Here is a 19241-nt window from a genome sequence, read left to right on the forward strand (position 1 = left end):
GCGGCGGCGGCGGCGGGGTGGGAGGAGAGAACGGCGAGGAGAAAGTGAGTAACGGGCGGGGGGAGGGGGGTACGGGCCGTTAGGTAGTGCCCTCTTTGCCGTCCGCCTCTCTTTGCCGTCCGCCTTTTTGCCTCTTTGCCGTCTGCTAGCAGACGGCAAAGAGGTAGGCCGTTTAGTTTTTCCCAACCGGGCGGGGGGTGGGGGCCACCTCACTCTTTGCCGTCTGCCAGCGGACGGCAAAGATTCTCTGACGTCTGCCAGCAGACGACAAAGAGCTCGCAGATGGCAAAGAGCTTCTTTGCCGTCTGCTTTTGGGTAGCTGATGGCAAAGAGCTTCTTTGCCGTCAGCTAGCAGACGACAAAGAGCTGGCAGATGGCAAATTAGCTGATTCCAGTAGTGATACCCTCAGCCCCGAGGGTGAACTACTCCCTCCTCGTCATGGAGATCACCGGGATGATGAAGATGGCCACCAGTGAGGGTTCCCCCCCCCCTCCGGCAGGGTGCCGGAACAGGGTCCCGATTGGTTTTTGGTGGCTACAGAGGCTTGCGGCGGCGGAACTCCCGATCTATTCTGTTCCTCGATGTTTTTAGGGTATATGGACATATATAGGCGAAAGAAGTCGGTCAGGGGAGCCACGAGGGGCCCACGAGGGTGGGGGGCGCGCCCAAGGGGGTAGGGCGCGCTTCCCTGCCTCGTGGCTTCCTCGAAGCTTCCCTGACGTCTACTAGATTGCTTCCGTTCCAAAAATAACTCTCCCGAAGGTTTCATTCCGTTTGGACTCCGTTTGATATTCCTTTTCTTCGAAACACTGAAATAGGCAAGAAAACAACAATTTGGGCTGGGCCTCCGGTTAATAGGTTAGTCCCAAAAATAATATAAAAGTGTTTTAGTAAAGCCCATAAACATCCAAAACAGATAATATAATAGCATGGAACAATCAAAAATTATAGATACGTTGGAGACGTACCAGCATCCCCAAGCTTAATTCCTGCTCGTCCTCGAGTAGGTAAATGATAAAAACATAATTTTTGATGTGGAATGCTACCTAACATAATTTTGAATGTAATTTTCTTTATTGTGGCAAGAATATTCAGATCCATAAGATTCAAGACAAAAGTTTAATATTGACATGAAAACAATCATACTTCAAGCATACTAACAAAGCAATCATGTCTTCTCAAAATAACATGGCCAAAGCAAGCTATCCCTACAAAATCATATAGTCTGGCTATGCTCTATCTTCATCACACAAAATATTTAAATCATGCACAACCCCGATGACAAGCCAAGCAATTGTTTCATACTTTTGATGTTCTCAAACTTTTTTAATCTTCATGCAATACATGAGCGTGAGCCATGGACATAGCACTATAGGTGGAATAGAATGGTGGTTGTGGAGAAGACAAAAAGGGAGAAGATAGTCTCACATCAACTAGGCGTATCAACGGGCTATGGAGATGCCCATTAATAGATATCAATGTGAGTGAGTAGGGATTGCCATGCAACGGATGCACTAGAACTATAAGTGTATGAAAGCTCAAAAAGAAACTAAGTGGGTGTGCATCCAACTCGCTTGCTCACGAAGACCTAGGGCATTTTGAGGAAGCCCATCATTGGAATATACAAGCCAAGTTCTATAATGAAAATTCCCACTAGTACATGAAAGTGACAACATAGGAAACTCTCTATCATGAAGATCATGGTGCTACTTTAAAGCACAAGTGTGGTAAAAGGATAGTAACATTGTCCCTTCTCTCTTTTTTTTGTTTTTTTGGGCCTTCTCTTTTTTATGGCCTCTTTTTTTCTCCTTTTTTTATTTGGGCTTCTTTGGCCTCTTTTATTTATTTTTTCCGTCCGGAGTCTCATCCCGACTTGTGGGGGAATCATGGTCTCCATCATCCTTTCCTCACTGGGACAATGCTCTAATAATGATGATCATCACTTACAACTCAAGAATTACAACTCGATACTTAGAACAAAATATGACTCTATATGAATGCCTCCGGCGGTGTACCGGGATATGCAATGAATCAAGAGTGACATGTATGAAAGAATTATGAACGGTGGCTTTGCCACAAATACGATGTCAACTACATGATCATGCAAAGCAATATGACAATGATGAAGCGTGTCATAACAAACGGAACGGTGGTAAGTTGCATGGCAATATATCTCGGAATGGCTATGGAAATTCCATGATAGGTAGGTATGGTGGCTGTTTTGAGGAAGGTATATGGTGGGTGTATGATACCGGCGAAAGGTGCGCGGTATTAGAGAGGCTAGCAATGGTGGAAGGGTGAGAGTGCGTATAATTCGTGGACTCAACATTAGTCATAAAGAACTCACATACTTGTTGCAAAAATCTATTAGTTATCGAAACAAAGTATTACACGCATGCTCCTAGGGGGATAGGTTGGTAGGAAAAGACCATCGCTCGTCCCCGACCGCCACTCATAAGGAAGACAATCAATAAATAAATCATGCTCTGACTTCATCACATAACGGTTCACCATACGTGCATGCTACGGGAATCACAAACCTTAACACAAGTATTTCTCAAATTCATAACCACTCAATTAGCATGACTCTAATATCACCATCTTCATATCTCAAAACAATTATCAAGCATCAAACTTCTCATAGTATTCAATGCACTCAATATGGAAGTTTTTATTATGCTCATCTTGGATGCCTATCACATTTGGATTAATTTCACAATTAAAGCAAATTACCATGCTGTTTAAGAATCTCAAAATAATATAAGTGAAGCATGAGATATCAATAATTTCTATAAAATAAGACCACCACCGTGCTCTAAAAGATATAAGTGAAGCGCTAGAGCAAAAACTATATAGCTCAAAAGATATAAGTGAAGCACATAGAGTATTCTAACAAATTCCGAATCATGTGTGTCTCTCTCAAAAGGTGTGTACAGCAAGGATGATTGTGGCAAACTAAAAAGCAAAGACCCAAATCATACAAGATGCTCCAAGCAAAACACATATCATGTGGTGAATAAAAATATAGCCCCAAGTAAAGTTACCGATAGACGAAGAGGAAAGAGGGGATGCCTTCCGGGGCATCCCCAAGCTTAGGCTTTTGGTTGTCCTTGGATTTTACCTTGGGGTGACTTGGGCATCCCCAAGCTTAGGCTCTTGCCAATCCTTGTTCCATAATCCATCAAATCTTTACCCGAAACTTGAAAACTTCACAACACAAAACTAAACAGAAAATCTCGTGAGCTCCGTTAGCGAAAGAAAACAAAACACCACTTTAAGGTACTGTAATGAACTCATTCTTTATTTATATTGGTGTTAAACCTACTGTATTCCAACTTCTCTATGGTTTATAAACTCTTTTACTAGCCATAGATTCATCAAAATAAGCAAACAACACACGAAAAACAGAATCTGTCAAAAACAGAACAGTCTGTAGTAATCTGTACCTAATGCAAACTTCTGGAACTCAGAAAAATCTACCAAAATAGGAAGCCCTAGATAATTTGTTTATTGATCTACTTCAATTGGAATCAGTATTTTATCACGTTCTGGTGATTTTAAACAATTGTTTTCGTGAACAGAAAGTCTCTGGAATTTTCAGCAAGATCAAATAACTATCATCCAAGAAGATCCTATAGGTTTCACTTGGCACAAACACTAATTAAAACATAAAAACACATATAGCCAGAGGCTAGATCAAATATTTATTACTAAACATAAATAAAAAGCAAAAAAATTAAATAAAATTGGGTTGCCTCCCAACAAGCGCTATCGTTTAACGCCCCTAGCTAGGTATAAAAGCGAGGATAGATCTAGGTATTGCCATCTTTGGTAGGCAATCCATAAGTGGCTCTCATAATAGATTCATAAGGTAATTTAATCTTATTTCTAGGTAAGTGTTCCAAGCCTTTCCTTAATGGAAATTGGAATCTAATATTCCCTTCCTTCATATCAATAATTGCACCAATCGTTCTAAGGAAAGGTCTACCAAGAATAATAGGACATGAAGGATTGCAATCTATATCAACAACAATAAAATCTACGGGCACATAGTTCCTATTTTCAACAATAAGAACATCATTAATTCTTCCCATAGGTTTCTTGATAGTGGAATCCGCAAGATGCAAGTTTAAAGAACAATCATCAAAATCACGGAAACCTAGCAAATCACACAAAGTTTTGGGAATCGTGGAAACACTAGCACCCAAATCACACAAAGAATAGCATTCATGATCTTTAATTTTAATTTTAATTTTAGGTTCCCACTCATCATAAAGTTTTCTAGGGATAGAAACTTCCAACTCAAGCTTTTCTTCATAAGATTGCATTAAAGCATCAAATCACACAAAGTAAAGGCTTTATTATGACTATAAGCATGAGGAGAATTTAGCATGGATTGCAACAAGGAAATACAATCTATCAAAGTGCAATTATCATAATTGAATTCCTTGAAATCCAAAATAGTGGGTTCATTGCTATCTAAAGTTTTAACCTCTTCAATCTCACTTTTATCAATTTTTGCATCAAGATCTAAAAACTCCGAATTTTTGGGACGCCTTTTAACTAAAGTTGACTCATATCCAGTCCCATCATGGTCAAGATTCATATTGAAAAACAAAGATTTAATAGGGGACACATCAATAACTTTTAGGTCTTCATCTTTATTCTCATAAAAACTAGAAGAACACGCCTTCACAAAGCAATCTTTCTTAGCACACATCCTAGCGGTTCTTTCTTTGCACTCATCAATGGAAATTATCATGGCTTTGAGAGACTCATTGATATCATGCTTAGGTGGAATAGATCTAAGTTTCAAAGAATCAACATCAAGAGAAATTCTATCCATGTTTCTAGCCAATTCGTCAACCTTAAGCAATTTTTCTTCAAGCAAAGTGTTGAAATTCTTTTGTGAATTCATAAACTCTTTAACACTAGTATCAATTAAGAGGGCATCTTATTAAAATTTCCATAAGAATTGTTGTAGGAATTACCATAATTATTAGAGGAATTACTAGGGAACGACCTAGGATTAAAGTTTCCTCTATACGCGTTGTTACCAAAATTATTCCTACCAACAAAATTCACATCCATAGATTCATTATTATTCTCAATCAAAGTAGACAAAGGCATATCATTAGGATCAGAAGAAACACTCTTATTGGCAAACAATTTCATAAGTTCATCCATCTTTCCACTCAAAACATTAATCACTTCAATTGCATGCACCTTTTTACTAGTAGATCTTTCAGTATGCCATTGAAAATAATTAACCATAATATTATCTAGGAGTTTAGTAGCTTCTCCTAAAGTGATTTCCATAAAAGTGCCTCCCGCGGCCGAATCTAAAAGATTTCTAGAAGCAAAATTCAATCTGGCATAAATTTTTTGTATAATCATCCACAAATTCAAACCATGAGTAGGGCAATTACATATCGTTAATTTCATCCTCTCCAAGCTTGTGCAACATGTTCATGATCAAGTTGCTTAAAATTCATAATATCGTTTCTAAGAGAGATGATCTTAGCGGGAGGAAAATACTTAGAGATAAAAGCATCTTTGCACTTATTCCAAGAATCAATACTACTTTTAGGCAAAGACTAAAACCAAGTTTTAGCGCGATCTCTAAGCGAAAACGGAAATAGCTTCAATTTAACAATATCATTATCAACATCTTTCTTCTTTTGCATATCACACAAATCAACAAAGCTATTTAGATGGGTAGCGGCATCTTCACTAGGGAGGCCGGCGAATTGATCTTTCATGACAAGATTCAACAAAGCATCATTAATTTCACAAAATTCAGCATCGATAAGAGGAGCAATCGGAGTGCTAAGAAAATCATTGTTGTTGGTATTGGTAAAGTCACACAATTTAGTATTGTCTTGAGCCATCGTGACATGCAAGCAATCCAACACACGAGCAAACAAGAACCAAGCGAAAAAGAGGCGGACGGAAAGAGAGGGCGAATAAAACGGCAAGGGTGAAGTGGGGGAGAGGAAAACGAGAGGCAAATGGCAAATAATGTAATGCGAGTGATAAGAGTTTGTGATGGGTACTTGGTATGTCTTGACTTGTGCGTAGATTCCCCGACAATGGCGCCAGAAATCCTTCTTGCTACCTCTTGAGTACTGCGTTGGTTTTCCCTTGAAGAGGATAGGGTGATGCAGTAAAGTAGCGTAAGTATTTCCCTCAGTTTTTGAGAACCAAGGTATCAATCCAGTAGAAGACCACGCTCAAGTCCCACGCACCTACACAAACAAATAAGAACCTTGCAACTAACGCGATAAAGGGGTTGTCAATCCCTTCACGGCCACTTGCAAAAGTGAGATCTGATAGAGATGACAAGATAATATTTTTGGTATTTTTATGATAAAGACTAAAAGTAAAGAAAGCAAAATAAACAGTAAAAGAAATAGCTTTTTGACGGGAGATTAATATGATGGAAAATAGACCCGGGGGCCATAGGTTTCACTAGTGGCTTCTCTCAAGATAGCATAAGTATTACGGTGGGTGAACAAATTACTGTCGAGCAATTGATAGAATTGAGCATAGTTATGAGAATATCTAGGTATGATCATGTATATAGGCATCACGTCTGTGACAAGTAGACCGACCCCTGCCTGCATCTACTACTATTACTCCAAACATCAACCGCTATCCAGCATGCATCTAGAGTATTAAGTTCATAAGAATGGAGTAACGCTTTAAGCAAGATGCCATGATGTAGAGGGATAAACTCATGCAATATGATATAAACCCCATCTTTTTATCCTCGATGGCAACAATACAATACGTGTTGTTTCCCCTACTGTCACTGGGATCGAGCACCGCAAGATTGAATCCAAAGCTATGCATTTCTCCCATTGCAAGAAAGATCAATCTAGTAGGCCAAACCAAACTGATAATTCGAAGAGACTTGCAAAGATAACCAATCATACATAAAAGAATTTAGAGGAGATTCAAATATTGTTCATAGATAATCTTGATCATAAACCCACAATTCATCAGATCTCGACAAACACACCGCGAAAGAAAATTACATCGAATAGATCTCCAAGAGAATCGAGGAGAACTTTGTATTGAGATCCAAAGAGAGAAGAAGCCATCTAGCTAATAACTATGGACCCGAAGGTCTGAGGTAAACTACTCACACATCATCGGAGAGACTATGGTGTTGATGTAGAAGCCCTCCATGATCGATGCCCCCTCCGGCGGAGCGCCGGAAAAGGCCTCAAGATGGGATCTCGCGGGTACAGAAGGTTGCGGCGGTGGAAATAGGGTTTTTGCTCCGTATCTGATGTTTCTGGGGTACGTAGGTATATATAGGAGGAAGAAGTAGGTCGGTGGAGCTACGAGGGGCCCACGAGGGTGGAGGGCGCGTCCAGAGGGGTAGGCGCGCCCCCTGCCTCGTGGCCTCCTTGTTGATTGCTTGACGTCTACTCCAAGTCTCCTGGATTGCTTCCGTTCCAAAAATAACTCTCCCGAAGGTTTCATTCCGTTTGGACTCCGTTTGATATTCCTTTTCTTCGAAACACTGAAATAGGCAAGAAAACATCAATTTGGGCTGGGCCTCCGGTTAATAGGTTAGTCCCAAAAATAATATAAAAGTGTTTTAGGAAAGCCCATAAACATCCAAAACAGATAATATAATAGCATGGAACAATCAAAAATTATAGATACGGTCGAGACGTATCAGCGCCCTACACCCTGGGCGCGCCTCCTGCCTCGTGGGCCCCCTGGCAGGCCTCCGATGCCCATCTTTTGCTATATGAAGTCTTTCGCCCTGGAAAAAATCATAATGAAGCTTTCGGGACGATCCGCCGCCGTCTCGAGGCGGAACCTGGCGAAACCAATCAAGGGCTCCGGCGGAGCTGTTCTGCCGGGGAAACATCCCTCCGGGAGGGGGAAATCACCACCATCGATCCTCTCATCGGGAGGGGGTCAATTTCCATCAACATCTTCACCAGCACCATCTCATCTCAAACCCTAGTTCATCTCTTGTATCCAATCTTTGTCTCAAAACCTCAGATTGGTACCTGTGGGTTGCTAGTAGTGTTGATTACTCCTTGTAGTTGATGCTAGTTGGTTTATTTGGTGGAAGATCATATGTTCAGATCCTTTATGCATATTAATACCCCTCTGATTATGAACATGAATATGCTTTGTGAGTAGTTATGTTCGTTCCTGAGGACATGGGAGAAGTCTTGCTATAAGTAGTCATGTGAATTTGGTATTCGTTCAATATTTTGATGAGATGTATGTTGTCTTTCCTCTAGTGGTGTTATGTGAATGTCGACTACATGACACTTCACCATTGTTTGGGCCTAGGGGAAGGCATTGGGAAGTAATAAGTAGATGATGGGTTGCTAGAGTGACAGAAGCTTAAACCCTAGTTTATGCGTTGCTTCGTAAGGGGCTGATTTGGATCCATATGTTTCATGCTATGGTTAGGTTTACCTTAATATTTCTTTCGTAGTTGCGGATGCTTGCGAGAGGGGTTAATCATAAATGGGATGCTTTTCCAAGAGAGGGCAGCACCCAAGCACTGGTCCACCCACATATCAAATTATCAAAGTAACGAACGCGAATCATATGAGCATGATGAAAACTAGCTTGACGATAATTCCCATGTGTCCTCGGGAGCGTTTTCCTTTATATAAGAGTTTTTCCATGCTTGTCCTTCGCTACAAAAAGGATTGGGCCACCTTGCTGCACCTTGTTTACTTTTGTTACTTGTTACCCGTTACGGATTACCTTATCACAAAACTATCTGTTACCGATAATTTCAGTGCTAGCAGAGAATACCTCACTGAAAACCGCTTGTCATTTCCTTCTGCTCCTCATTGGGTTCGACACTCTTACTTATCGAAAGGACTACGATAGATCCCTATACTTGTGGGTCATCAAGGTGATAAGGAAAGGAATGGTGGGGGAGCTAGGCGAGCAGACCATCTTCTTGGCCTTCCAGCTTGTAAATTCAGGGCCAAGAGTGTAGACTTCTGAGTTTTGACACGTTTGTCTTTCCAACACATTTTTTTTCGAACGAAGACGTTAGGAGCGTCCAACTTTAAATTAATAAAGCCATCAGACAACATCCAAACAAGGTTTTAATCTTACAGACCACACAACCAAAATACAAAGGACCATACTGTCCCAAATATGCGAAGATATGAAACCAGCCCGACACGGAGGCAGACCAAGATACAACTCAGGGAACATATAGCCAGTTTCGACACAAACTCAAATACCAAGAGGCTCAAACTGTCGAGGTGGTCCGGCGAGCCAAAGTCAGTGTGCTCTTGATCTTCTCCATGGTCTCCCTCATGCGCTCAGCATCACGCGGCTTCCCCAACGGTATCCACATCTATAAGAAAAGGTGACATTTGAAAATAATATCAGTGGGATGAGCGGGGAATTTCTTCTCTATCGCAATTTTGTTCCGGGTCGTCCAAAGAGACCACATCAATGCCCCTATGCAACGCCAAACTATCCTTGCGTTCGATCCCCGCTGGGACGAGAGCAAGGCAAGCAGGTCCCCACCGGAAAGGGGATTCCAGTTTTGACTAAACGTTTCTGTCACGTCCCTAGCCTTGCTATGCACTTGGACTAGCTTGGTTGCTGCATCATGTCTAAATTTCATTTAAAGTTGAATTGGGGATTGTTAAACCCTAGCACCAAATGAATTCAACTAGGTTCAAAATAAAAATATTTTCAATGAACCCAAAATGCCTTTCAAAAATGTTCATTATTTATGGAAAAAGGTTAAAACCTTTACCAGAGGTCATGCACATTTTTCCAAGCAATTTATGGTCTTTGAATTAATCCATATTGTATTTGAATTGGGGCATTTAAATACTATTAATATTTTCTAATGCTCCAACAATTCTGAAAATAGTTAAGGGCCTCTGTAATAATTCATTTAATGCCCACAATTATTTTCAGGATTTATTAAAATGATTTGGGCTATAAACTAAATCAAAACAAAATAACAGAAATAGAAAACAGAAACAAATCAGAGAGAGAGAGAAGTGCTTACCTGTGCAGCCCACCAGAGCCGGCCCAGCTCCTGTGCTGGTCCAGCACTGTGCGGCCCAGCCCACCGCAGCCGCCACCGTCTTCAACCTCCTGCCAGTAGGCAGGAGGGCGTGTGCTCGCCGCACGCGCGCGCCACCTGCACCCTGCCTGGCTGCCCCCTCGTTGCCCTGGGCGCCTCCCGCGACGCCACGCACACCCCTGCCCCTCTCACTCTCTCTGGACCCCTCCTCCTCCTCTGCTCTCCCTTCCTCTCGTCACCGAACGCACCTGAGAGCGCCGCTCGCCGTAGCCATGACCACCGGCCACCCCTTGTCCCGTGATCGTGCCCAGCAGCTCCGCAATCGGGCACCACATCCCCAAGCCGAAGGAAACGAGCCGGAGGACTTTGCTTCGTCGCCAACGTCCTCGTCTTCACCGCCAGCGCCCGGAGATCGTCTCCGTCGATTCGTCGGTTTCCGTCCGTCCCCGAGGCCACTGACCTTCTGCGCCGCCTCCCTGTGAGCTCCTCATCTCTCCTCTTTGCTCGCCCCCTCCGTTGCCGTCCTCTAGCCATCGTTCCACAAGTGCCCGAAGCCCGGCTCCGCCGGCCATGACGCCGCCGTGGCCACTGTCACATAGAGCTGCAACCGAGCACATAGCCGTGCTCAGCGCAACGCCAGAAGCCCAAAACCCCCTCCAGCTGCCCCTGCCGTGCTTCGCAACACCGAAACCGCCGAGACCCGAACTCCGGCCGCCGCCTTGCTCGCCGCCGGCGCTGCTCCCGGCCACCCCGCTGCCTCCCGTCCGGTCCTTTGGATGCGGACGAGCAAGAGCTACTCCCCGGTGCCCTTAGCTCACCAAACCACCACCCGTAGCTCAAATCCGAGCCGAGCCGCCGTCGTTTTGGTCGCCGCCGGCAAGGCTCCGGCGACCGATGATGTGGCACCGTCATTAGCGCCTAACTAACCCCCCTAGAGTCACTGACAGTGGGCCCCGCCGAGCTAATTATTTTTAGTTAGGATTTAATAAGCCACATAATTAGCACTGTTACACTGACAGATAGGTCCCACCAGTCAGATTTGACTTTGGTCAATGCTGACATCACCCTGACGTAGTGCTGACGCAGTAATTTAATTACTGGAATTATTCTTATACAGGAAATTCCAGAAAATACTACAAACTTCTAAAATTCATAGAAATTCAACTATAACTCCAAATGGAATAATTTATATATGAAAAATGATCAGAAAAATCCAATCTATCCATCTGTACCATTTCCATGCATGTTAGAACAACTTATGACTACTGTTTAGGACAATTCAATTAAATGGCATTTAGGAAATCACATATGGAGTTTGAATTTGAATCTTTGATTCAAGCCAACTCCATTTAACTTGCTGCTAGTTGCATTAGCTCAAATCACAGCATATTGCCATGTCACATTCATGCATCATATTGTTGCATTGCATTGATTGTGTTTCCTCTCTGTTGCCGGTATTGTCCCCTCTCGATAGCCGTGATTCCGACGATGTGTTCGTTGACACTAATGAAGACTCAATGCTATCTTCAGAAGTGCCAGGCAAGCAAAACCCCCTTGTTCATTCCGATACAATCCCACTCTCTCGCTCCTGCTCTCTTTTACTGCATTAGGACAACAACGTTTCAACTGTTACATGCTGCGGTAGTTGAACCCCTTTCCTCTGCATGACCTGTCATTGCCACAGTAAATAGATGAAACCTACTAGCATGAGTAGGAGTTGTTTGAGCCCTGATGTGCCTACTCATCCATGCCTGTTTGTCATGCCTGCTATTGCTTAGAGTTGTGTCAGGTCTGATTCATCGGGAATGAATTGGAATGTGGTGAACATGTCCTACGGTGTGTGAGCTAAGTGTGTGAACACGATTTGGTAAAGGTAGCGGTGAGAGGCCATGTAGGAGTACATGGTGGGTTGTCTCATTGCAGCCGTCCTCAGGAACTGAGTTCTGTGTTTGTGATCCATGAACAGTTACTACCACACATTGGGTTCCGGTAACTCGGCCCCTCTCGGCTTATTAACCGCCTCGATCTCTGTCCAGGAGTTGCAACTAGTTTCTGGTGTTTGTAGGTTGTGTTAGTAGTCTACCAAGTGGTACCCCGTACAGGTGGGCTTGGGACAGACTAGGCACCGTGGCACGGTGTACCAAGCGTTGATCCATCCGTCGAGGTGGGCTTGGGAACCATGTTCACATCGTTTGGGGCCGTGAGCGACACCCCGGCCGGATCTCCTTGCGGATGGAACCCGAATAGGCGATAAACCTGGACGAGAGACTTGTGTGGTTAGTCAGGTCGTGGCCGACTCCCTCGCCAGGCTTCCGCTTGAAGGTTGCCGAGGTACACGACGTGTACATGGTGGTAAGTGGCGAGAGCGTGTGTGAAGAAGTACACCCCTGCAGGGTTAATATGATCTATTCGAATAGCCGCGTCCGCGGTAAAGGACTTCTGGGTTGCCTGTACAGTTCATAGACAAGTGAAAGTGGATACTCTAACATGCGCAAGATAAGCGTGAGTGCTATGGATGGCGTTCTCGTAGGGAGACGGGAGCGGATCCATAGTGGAGTATTGATATGGTGAATTTGTGGACTCGTGTGCGCCACCTCAAAAGAGTTACTTGCAGTCGTAGTTCAGGATAGCCACCGAGTCAAAGCTGGCTTGCTGCAGTTAAACTCCACCACCCCCTTTGTTGATACCGATGCATATGTAGATAGTTCTGATGTAAGTCTTGCTGGGTACATTTGTACTCACGTTTGCTTATTTTATGTTTTGCAGAGAGACGTCAGTCTCGCTAGTAGTTCCGTGTGGACTTCGAAGTTTAGCTTGTTACCTCAGCTACGATCTTGTGCCCTCGGCAGGATCTGGTAGATAGTCAGGCTTCTCAGCCTTTTTCATTTGTAGATGTCTGTACTCAGACATGTTAAGCTTCCGCATGTGCTTTGACTTGTATGCTCTGAATGTTGGGTCATGAGACCCATGTTTGTAATATCTCGCTCTTCGGAGCCTAATGAATAAATACTCTGAGTCGTAGAGTCTTGTTGTGATGCCATGTTGTATTTGCACATATCGAGCATATTGTGTGTATGATTGAAATGCTTGGTATGTGTGGGATCCGACAACCTAGTTGTTTATCCTTGGTAGCCTCTCTTATGGGGAAATGTAGTCTTGTGCTTCCATGAGCCATAGTAGTCCGCTACAGCCCGGTTCACCGGAGTCCTGCTAGTCCAGCACTACTGCTCCGGAACACTTGACTGGCCGACATGTGATTCACTTCGTTCCTGTGTCTGTCCCTTCGGGGAAATGTCACGCGGTGACATCCGGAGTCCTGCCTAGCCTGCTACAGCCCGGGTTCCCGGAGTCCTGTTAGCCCAGAGCTACAGCCCGGATTCGCACGCTGCTGACCGACAAGCTCGATGTTGATTCATGTATGCCTGTCCCCGTAAGTTAGTGCCACTTTAGGTTCACGACTAGTCATGTCGGCCCGGGTTCTCTGTCATATGGATGCTAGCGACACTATCATATACGTGAGCCAAAAGACGCAAACGGTCCCGGGCCATGGTAAGGCGACACCCGTGGGAATACCGTGCGTGAGGCCGCAAAGTGATATGAGGTGTTACCGGCTAGATCGACTTGGAATCGGGGTCCTGACAGTTTCTCTTGCGACGCTCCACACAAACCTAGCTAGAAAGCACCTAAAGAAAACATGGTTCACGTTCTCCCATAGTCCGCAAACGGCACAAGAACCATCAGCTGGCCCGTTGCATTTGGCCACGTTATCCGACGTCGGCAAACGGTTATGAAACATTTGCCACATAAATATTTTGATTTTGAGGGGCAGTGCCGCCTTCCATAGCCCCCTAGCTATGTCGAGCGAGTTGCCCTCGGTCATTTTATTGTAAAGAGACTTGACCGAAAACTTTTGAGAGGCAGCCAGGCTCCATGTGACAGCATCAGCCTCCAGACTGAGTTGTCGGCCGTCTAGCGAAGCCACAAGATTGGCCCAGCTTGCTTCCTCAGCCGGGTCGAGTGAGCGCGTGAAGTGAATCGCTGGGGGTGTAACCTCAGGGCCTCGCCCACCAGAATATTAGTGTCCGTGGCGAGTTGAAAGATTGCAGTGTGTGATTGCCACAATGACATCTGACCCAACCAACTATCAAGCATGAACCATGTGGACATGACGTTATTTACGTTAAAATGGCCCCCTGCCGAGAAAGCCGGTCTAACCGCTTGGATCCCATTCCAAAACGTAGAGTCGGACGACTTGGCCTTGAACAGGTTCCCGTCCGGGAAATATTTTGCTCGAAGAAGATCCGCCCAGAGTCCTGACTCATTTTGGGCAAGATGCCACCACCATTTGGTAAGAAGAGCAACATTCGTTAACTTGGAGTTAGTAATCCCCAAGCCTCCGAATTTTTTTGGCCTACATACCGCCGCCCACTTGACCAAATAGTATTTGCGTTTAATTCCGGTTCCTTCCCAAAAGAACCGGGAGTGGGGTGTGTCAAGTTTTGCGTGGACACCATCCGCGAGAAGAAACGCTCCCATTGTAAAGAGAGGCAGTGAGGAGAGGCTAGAGTTTGTGAGAATCAATCTAGCCGCTGAGGATATGAACCTCACTCTCCACAGGCTTACCCTATTGGACACTTTTCCATATAAAGGTTCCCATTCAGAGATTGACAACTTCCGATGTGAGATCAGGAGGCCAAGGTATTTGACTGGGAAGCCCCCAAGCTTGCAGTTGAGTAAATTGGCCACCCGCACACTGTCCCGATCGTCCATCCCTATGGTGATGACTTCGCTTTTTAGGAAATTAATTTTCAGCCCTGATAAAATCTCAAAGGCAAGGAGCAGCTTGATCGAGGCGATACTATGGTCGTCTGGCTCAAAGAGGAGCATCGTATCGTCCGCGTATTGCAGGTGGGTCACCCCACCGGGGATGAGGTGGGGCACCATCCCTTTAATGTGACCCGCAGCCCTTGCCTTGGTGAGCATGGTTGACAAGGCATTCGCAACAAAGTTAAAAATGAGCGGGGAGCTTGGGTCTCCTTGATGGAGTCCCCTTTTATTGCGGAAAAACTTGCCCATTATGCCGTTTATCGTGACCGCCGTATGCCCGCTACTGACTAAGTGCATGATACGATGGACGAAACCTTCCTCAAAACCCTTTTTGAGGAGGACCTACAAATTCCCAGTTCACCTGGTCGTATGCTTTTTCGAAATCGAGCTTGAGGAGAACACCCTTCCCCTTTGTGTGCTTGAGTTCGTGGACAATATAATCTCCAGTAACGCGATTGGCCTTTCTAGGATGTTATGGTCCTTCAGAAAGGCGGTCTGGCTTTTGCTAATCACTCGTTGCGCTATAGGCGCCAAGCGAGTGGCGTACGCTTTCGCACACACTTTGAACAGAACGTTTACGAGGGTGATCGGCCTAAACAATTTAATGTTGTCCGCGCACTTAACCTTACGGATCAAACTAATAGCGCCGTAGTTGAGGCGGGACAAGTCAACCGTACCCATGGCAAATCACCCAATGCTGAAGACAGTGCTCGGATCCTAGCACAAAATGCAGCATGAGGATTTCCTGGGATGCTTGGAAGCATCGACTCCATGCATTGGAAATGAAAAAACTGTCCATTTACTTGGTAGGGGATGTACAAAGGCGTTAAATGCGGGTTGCAATGTGGTACTTGAGGCAATGGCCACATAGCGTAGCATGGTATAATAACTTAACTGTATAAAATGCTGAGACAAGCAAAATCCTCAATAGTTATTGTTCAGTAACGACTCACCTCAACACTGCTCCATCAGTAGTGCATTATATATAGTACTAGTGCTACAAACAGGACAAGAACAAGAAGCAAGAATGGAACTCCGGATCCTACAGCTAGCCCCCGACGCTACATACATCATATCATATTCATTCCAACAACTTGAGATGCTCAAGCCTAGCAGCAGCACAAATAAAGGTATTCCACCATCATTAATTTATATGCACACGTATATCAGTACAAGAGTAAGAGTCACACTTGGCAATCGTAAAATCGAAATGTATGGGAAGGGTAACTTGAATTTGCTGCGGAGTAGAGACATCTTCTTAACACAATATAGATAGATCCACTGGGGCTGGGTTAGCAGAAAATACCTTTGGAATGAGCTGAGAAGGGCCTAAGCTTTGTACTCGTGAACATGCAGCTACTTAACTTGGTTGATGACCATTAATATTTGTTCCCTTCCCTTTGATAACAGGACAGCCGAGCCCCCTGCAAGAATAACAAGGTGTAAAGAAATCTGCCGGCACAACTTCAAGTTTAACTAACAGCAGGTAGCTTCACAAGGAGAATGGAACAAGAGTTTCAGAAGTGAAAGGTCCAATATAAATCAGGTCAAATAAGAAATATTCTACTTTCTGGAGAAAGTGTAACTAACGAACTAACTAACTAACCGTGCGTGCAAACTTAGTGGATCTAGAGTGGCAGGCATCTTGGGTTTCACAGCAAGACCTTAATTTTCAGTTGTTGCGAATATGTGTCCTCCTTTCAATTCAATGGCCCCGCCCGGATAACCTTGTCCCGTCCTCTCCTCTTTGAAGAAAGAAACATGCCTCAACCCTGCTGTCCTTGCTTACAAACCTATCTATCTAAATTGTGTAGAAAAATGTTCAGTGTTGCCCATTCTAGTCCTACTGAACCTAGTATCTAAATTGCCTAGAAAAACAAATTCAGAGCATAGCCATCAACTTATGGTCAAATAAGTGGGGACAACGGCGGCTCAACAAATCTCTTTGCCCAAAAACATGGCATTCGTTCCTCTTCTCGATTTTGAGCCAGAGGGATCACCGGCGGTGAGTGACAAGCCTCTATCGCCATTGCGGGGAAGGGAGAGAGCTCGTGTCGTCGTCTGCTCTCCTAGTATAGCATCTAACGGCTCACGTTCGGCCGCTCCAGGATGACGGATCGCGCGCGCCACCACATCAGCGATTAGGAAAAAAAAAACCGAAAAACAACAACCGGATTGCCTCCCCCGCCAGTAGGGCCACCACCACCACAAACGCTCGCCGGCTTCCCCACACTCGACTCGATAGTGGAGTGGATAACCGCATCTCCGTCGAGCACCATGGCCGCCCTTCTCCTCCCAGTCTCCTCCCGCCTCCCCAAGAGCACGGCCATCGCCTCCGCCTCCGCTCCCCGCCCCACACCGCGCTTCCTCTCCTTCCCCCTCACAACCGCCAAGGCTTGCCGCCGCCGCAGGGGATGTATCCTCGCCTCCTCTGCCCCGGCCGCGGCCGAGGCCCAGCCTTTCCGCTCCCTGGCCCCCTCCGAGACCACCGTCCTCGTCACCGGCGCCACGGGCTACATCGGCCGCTTCGTCGTCCGCGAGCTGCTCCGCCGCGGCCACCGCGTCGTCGCCGTCGCCCGGCCCCGCAGCGGCGTCCGCGGCAAGAACTCCCCTGAGGAGGTTGTCTCCGACCTCGCCCCCGCCCGCGTCGTCTTCTCCGACGTCACCGACCCGGGCGCCCTCCTCGCAGACCTCTCGGGGTCGGGACACGGCCCCGTGCACGCCGCGGTCTGCTGCCTCGCCAGCCGCGGCGGCGGGGTGCAGGACTCGTGGCGCGTCGACTACCGCGCCACACTCCACACCCTCCAGGCCGCGCGCAGCCTCGGCGCCGCCCACTTCGTCCTCCTCTCCGCCGTCTGCGTCCAGAAGCCGCTCCTCGAGTTCCAGCGCGCCAAGCTCAAGTTCGAGGGCGAGCTCGCCGCCGAGGCGGCCCGGGACCCGGCCTTCACCTACAGCGTCGTCCGCCCCACCGCCTTCTTCAAGAGCCTCGGCGGCCAGGTCGAGGCCGTCAAGAAGGGCAACCCCTACGTCATGTTTGGCGACGGCAAGCTCTGCGCCTGCAAGCCCATCAGCGAGGAGGATCTCGCCTCCTTCATCGCGGACTGCATCTCCGACCAGGAGAAGGCTAACAAGGTTCTTCCAATTGGAGGGCCGGGGAAGGCCCTCACGCCGCTGGAGCAAGGGGAGATGCTGTTCCGGCTGCTCGGGCGCGAACCCAGGTTCCTCAGGGTGCCCATTCAGATCATGGATGGTGCCATCTGGGTGCTCGACGGACTGGCCAAGGTGTTCCCGGGGCTGGAGGATGCCGCCGAGTTCGGCAAAATTGGGAGGTACTATGCGTCGGAGAGCATGCTAGTGCTGGATCCCGAGACCGGGGAGTACAGCGACGACAAGACGCCGAGCTATGGCAAAGACACGCTCGAGCACTTCTTCGAGAAAGTGATAAGGGAAGGAATGGCGGGGCAGGAGCTAGGCGAACAGACCATCTTCTAGCTCTAGGCCTTCCAGCTTGTAAATTCAGGTCCAAGAGTGTAGGGAGGTAAGTGAGGCTTCTGAGTTTTGACTCGTTTGTGTTTCCAACACAATATACATATTTTTTAGAAGGAAGACGTTAGGAGCGTCCGGCTTTAAATTACATCAAACGGAGTTTAAAAAGCAGAGTAGCGCATAGCAACACCAAAGCAGAGTAGCTGCGAGTCGTGACTGAAGCGCCGCCAAAGCAACATGCAAATTTTACGCAGCAGTTGCAGGCTCCATCATCTGTTCTTTCTGAAAAAATCTCTGTAGAAGAATTTGTTCCAGATAAGTATGCTTCAAATTATTTACCACATCACAGTTCTCTGACCGAGGCCGTTCTTTCGCATTCTGAAAAACATTGAGGCAGATGCAGTAACAGAAGTTCAGGATACGGATTTTGGTGTATCCGTTTATGCCTGTTGCTGCTGGTGATCTGTACTCACTCTTGTAACAGTTACTGCAGCCAGGATGCATCTATTAGCACATGACTCATTTCTGATAAATTCAGAGGCTTGCTCTTAATTTTGTTCTGATTTTTTTTACTAACATGCCAAACTGGTACCGAAATTGCTGTCATTCAAGCTAGGGGCTCTCAGTTGTCTTCACCCACGTCTCACTTGATACGATACAAATTATGATACAATATCACTGCACAAGACGAACTTTGTTGCGGAACTGATTGCTCATTAACTGAGCCCCAAAAGACTGAACAACATGAGCTGATAATTGTACAATACATATGGCTTGTTTGTGATAATCCCAATCCAGGAACAATACAGACAATTTAATACGAAATACTCAACGATCACACATTGGTTCAGCCAAACTGAGAGGGTGTATGCT

The 19241-nt window shown here is 45.9% G+C and overlaps 1 protein-coding gene and 1 pseudogene across 1 annotated transcript; both read left to right on the forward strand.

Annotated features, from left to right (window-relative positions):
• The window catches only part of LOC123142789 (divinyl chlorophyllide a 8-vinyl-reductase, chloroplastic-like), a 41148-nt pseudogene extending 32152 nt beyond the window's left edge, over positions 1-8996 (forward strand).
• An 8055-nt stretch (positions 8997-17051) lies between these two features.
• LOC123146248 (divinyl chlorophyllide a 8-vinyl-reductase, chloroplastic-like) lies at positions 17052-18484 on the forward strand. Its single transcript, XM_044565863.1, has one exon. It carries the CDS (start codon positions 17160-17162, stop codon positions 18372-18374), a length of 1215 nt encoding a protein of 404 aa, XP_044421798.1. The 5' UTR covers positions 17052-17159; the 3' UTR covers positions 18375-18484.
• Positions 18485-19241: the final 757 nt, after the last annotated feature.

The sequence above is a fragment of the Triticum aestivum genome, chromosome 6D, assembly GCF_018294505.1.
Source record: "Triticum aestivum cultivar Chinese Spring chromosome 6D, IWGSC CS RefSeq v2.1, whole genome shotgun sequence".
Classification (NCBI taxonomy): Eukaryota; Viridiplantae; Streptophyta; class Magnoliopsida; order Poales; family Poaceae; genus Triticum; species Triticum aestivum.

Coding starts and splice junctions, on each gene's coding strand:
- LOC123146248 (XM_044565863.1), top strand. CDS start 17,160: ATGGCCGCCCTTCTCCTCCCAGTCTCCTCCCGCCTCCCCAAGAGCACG.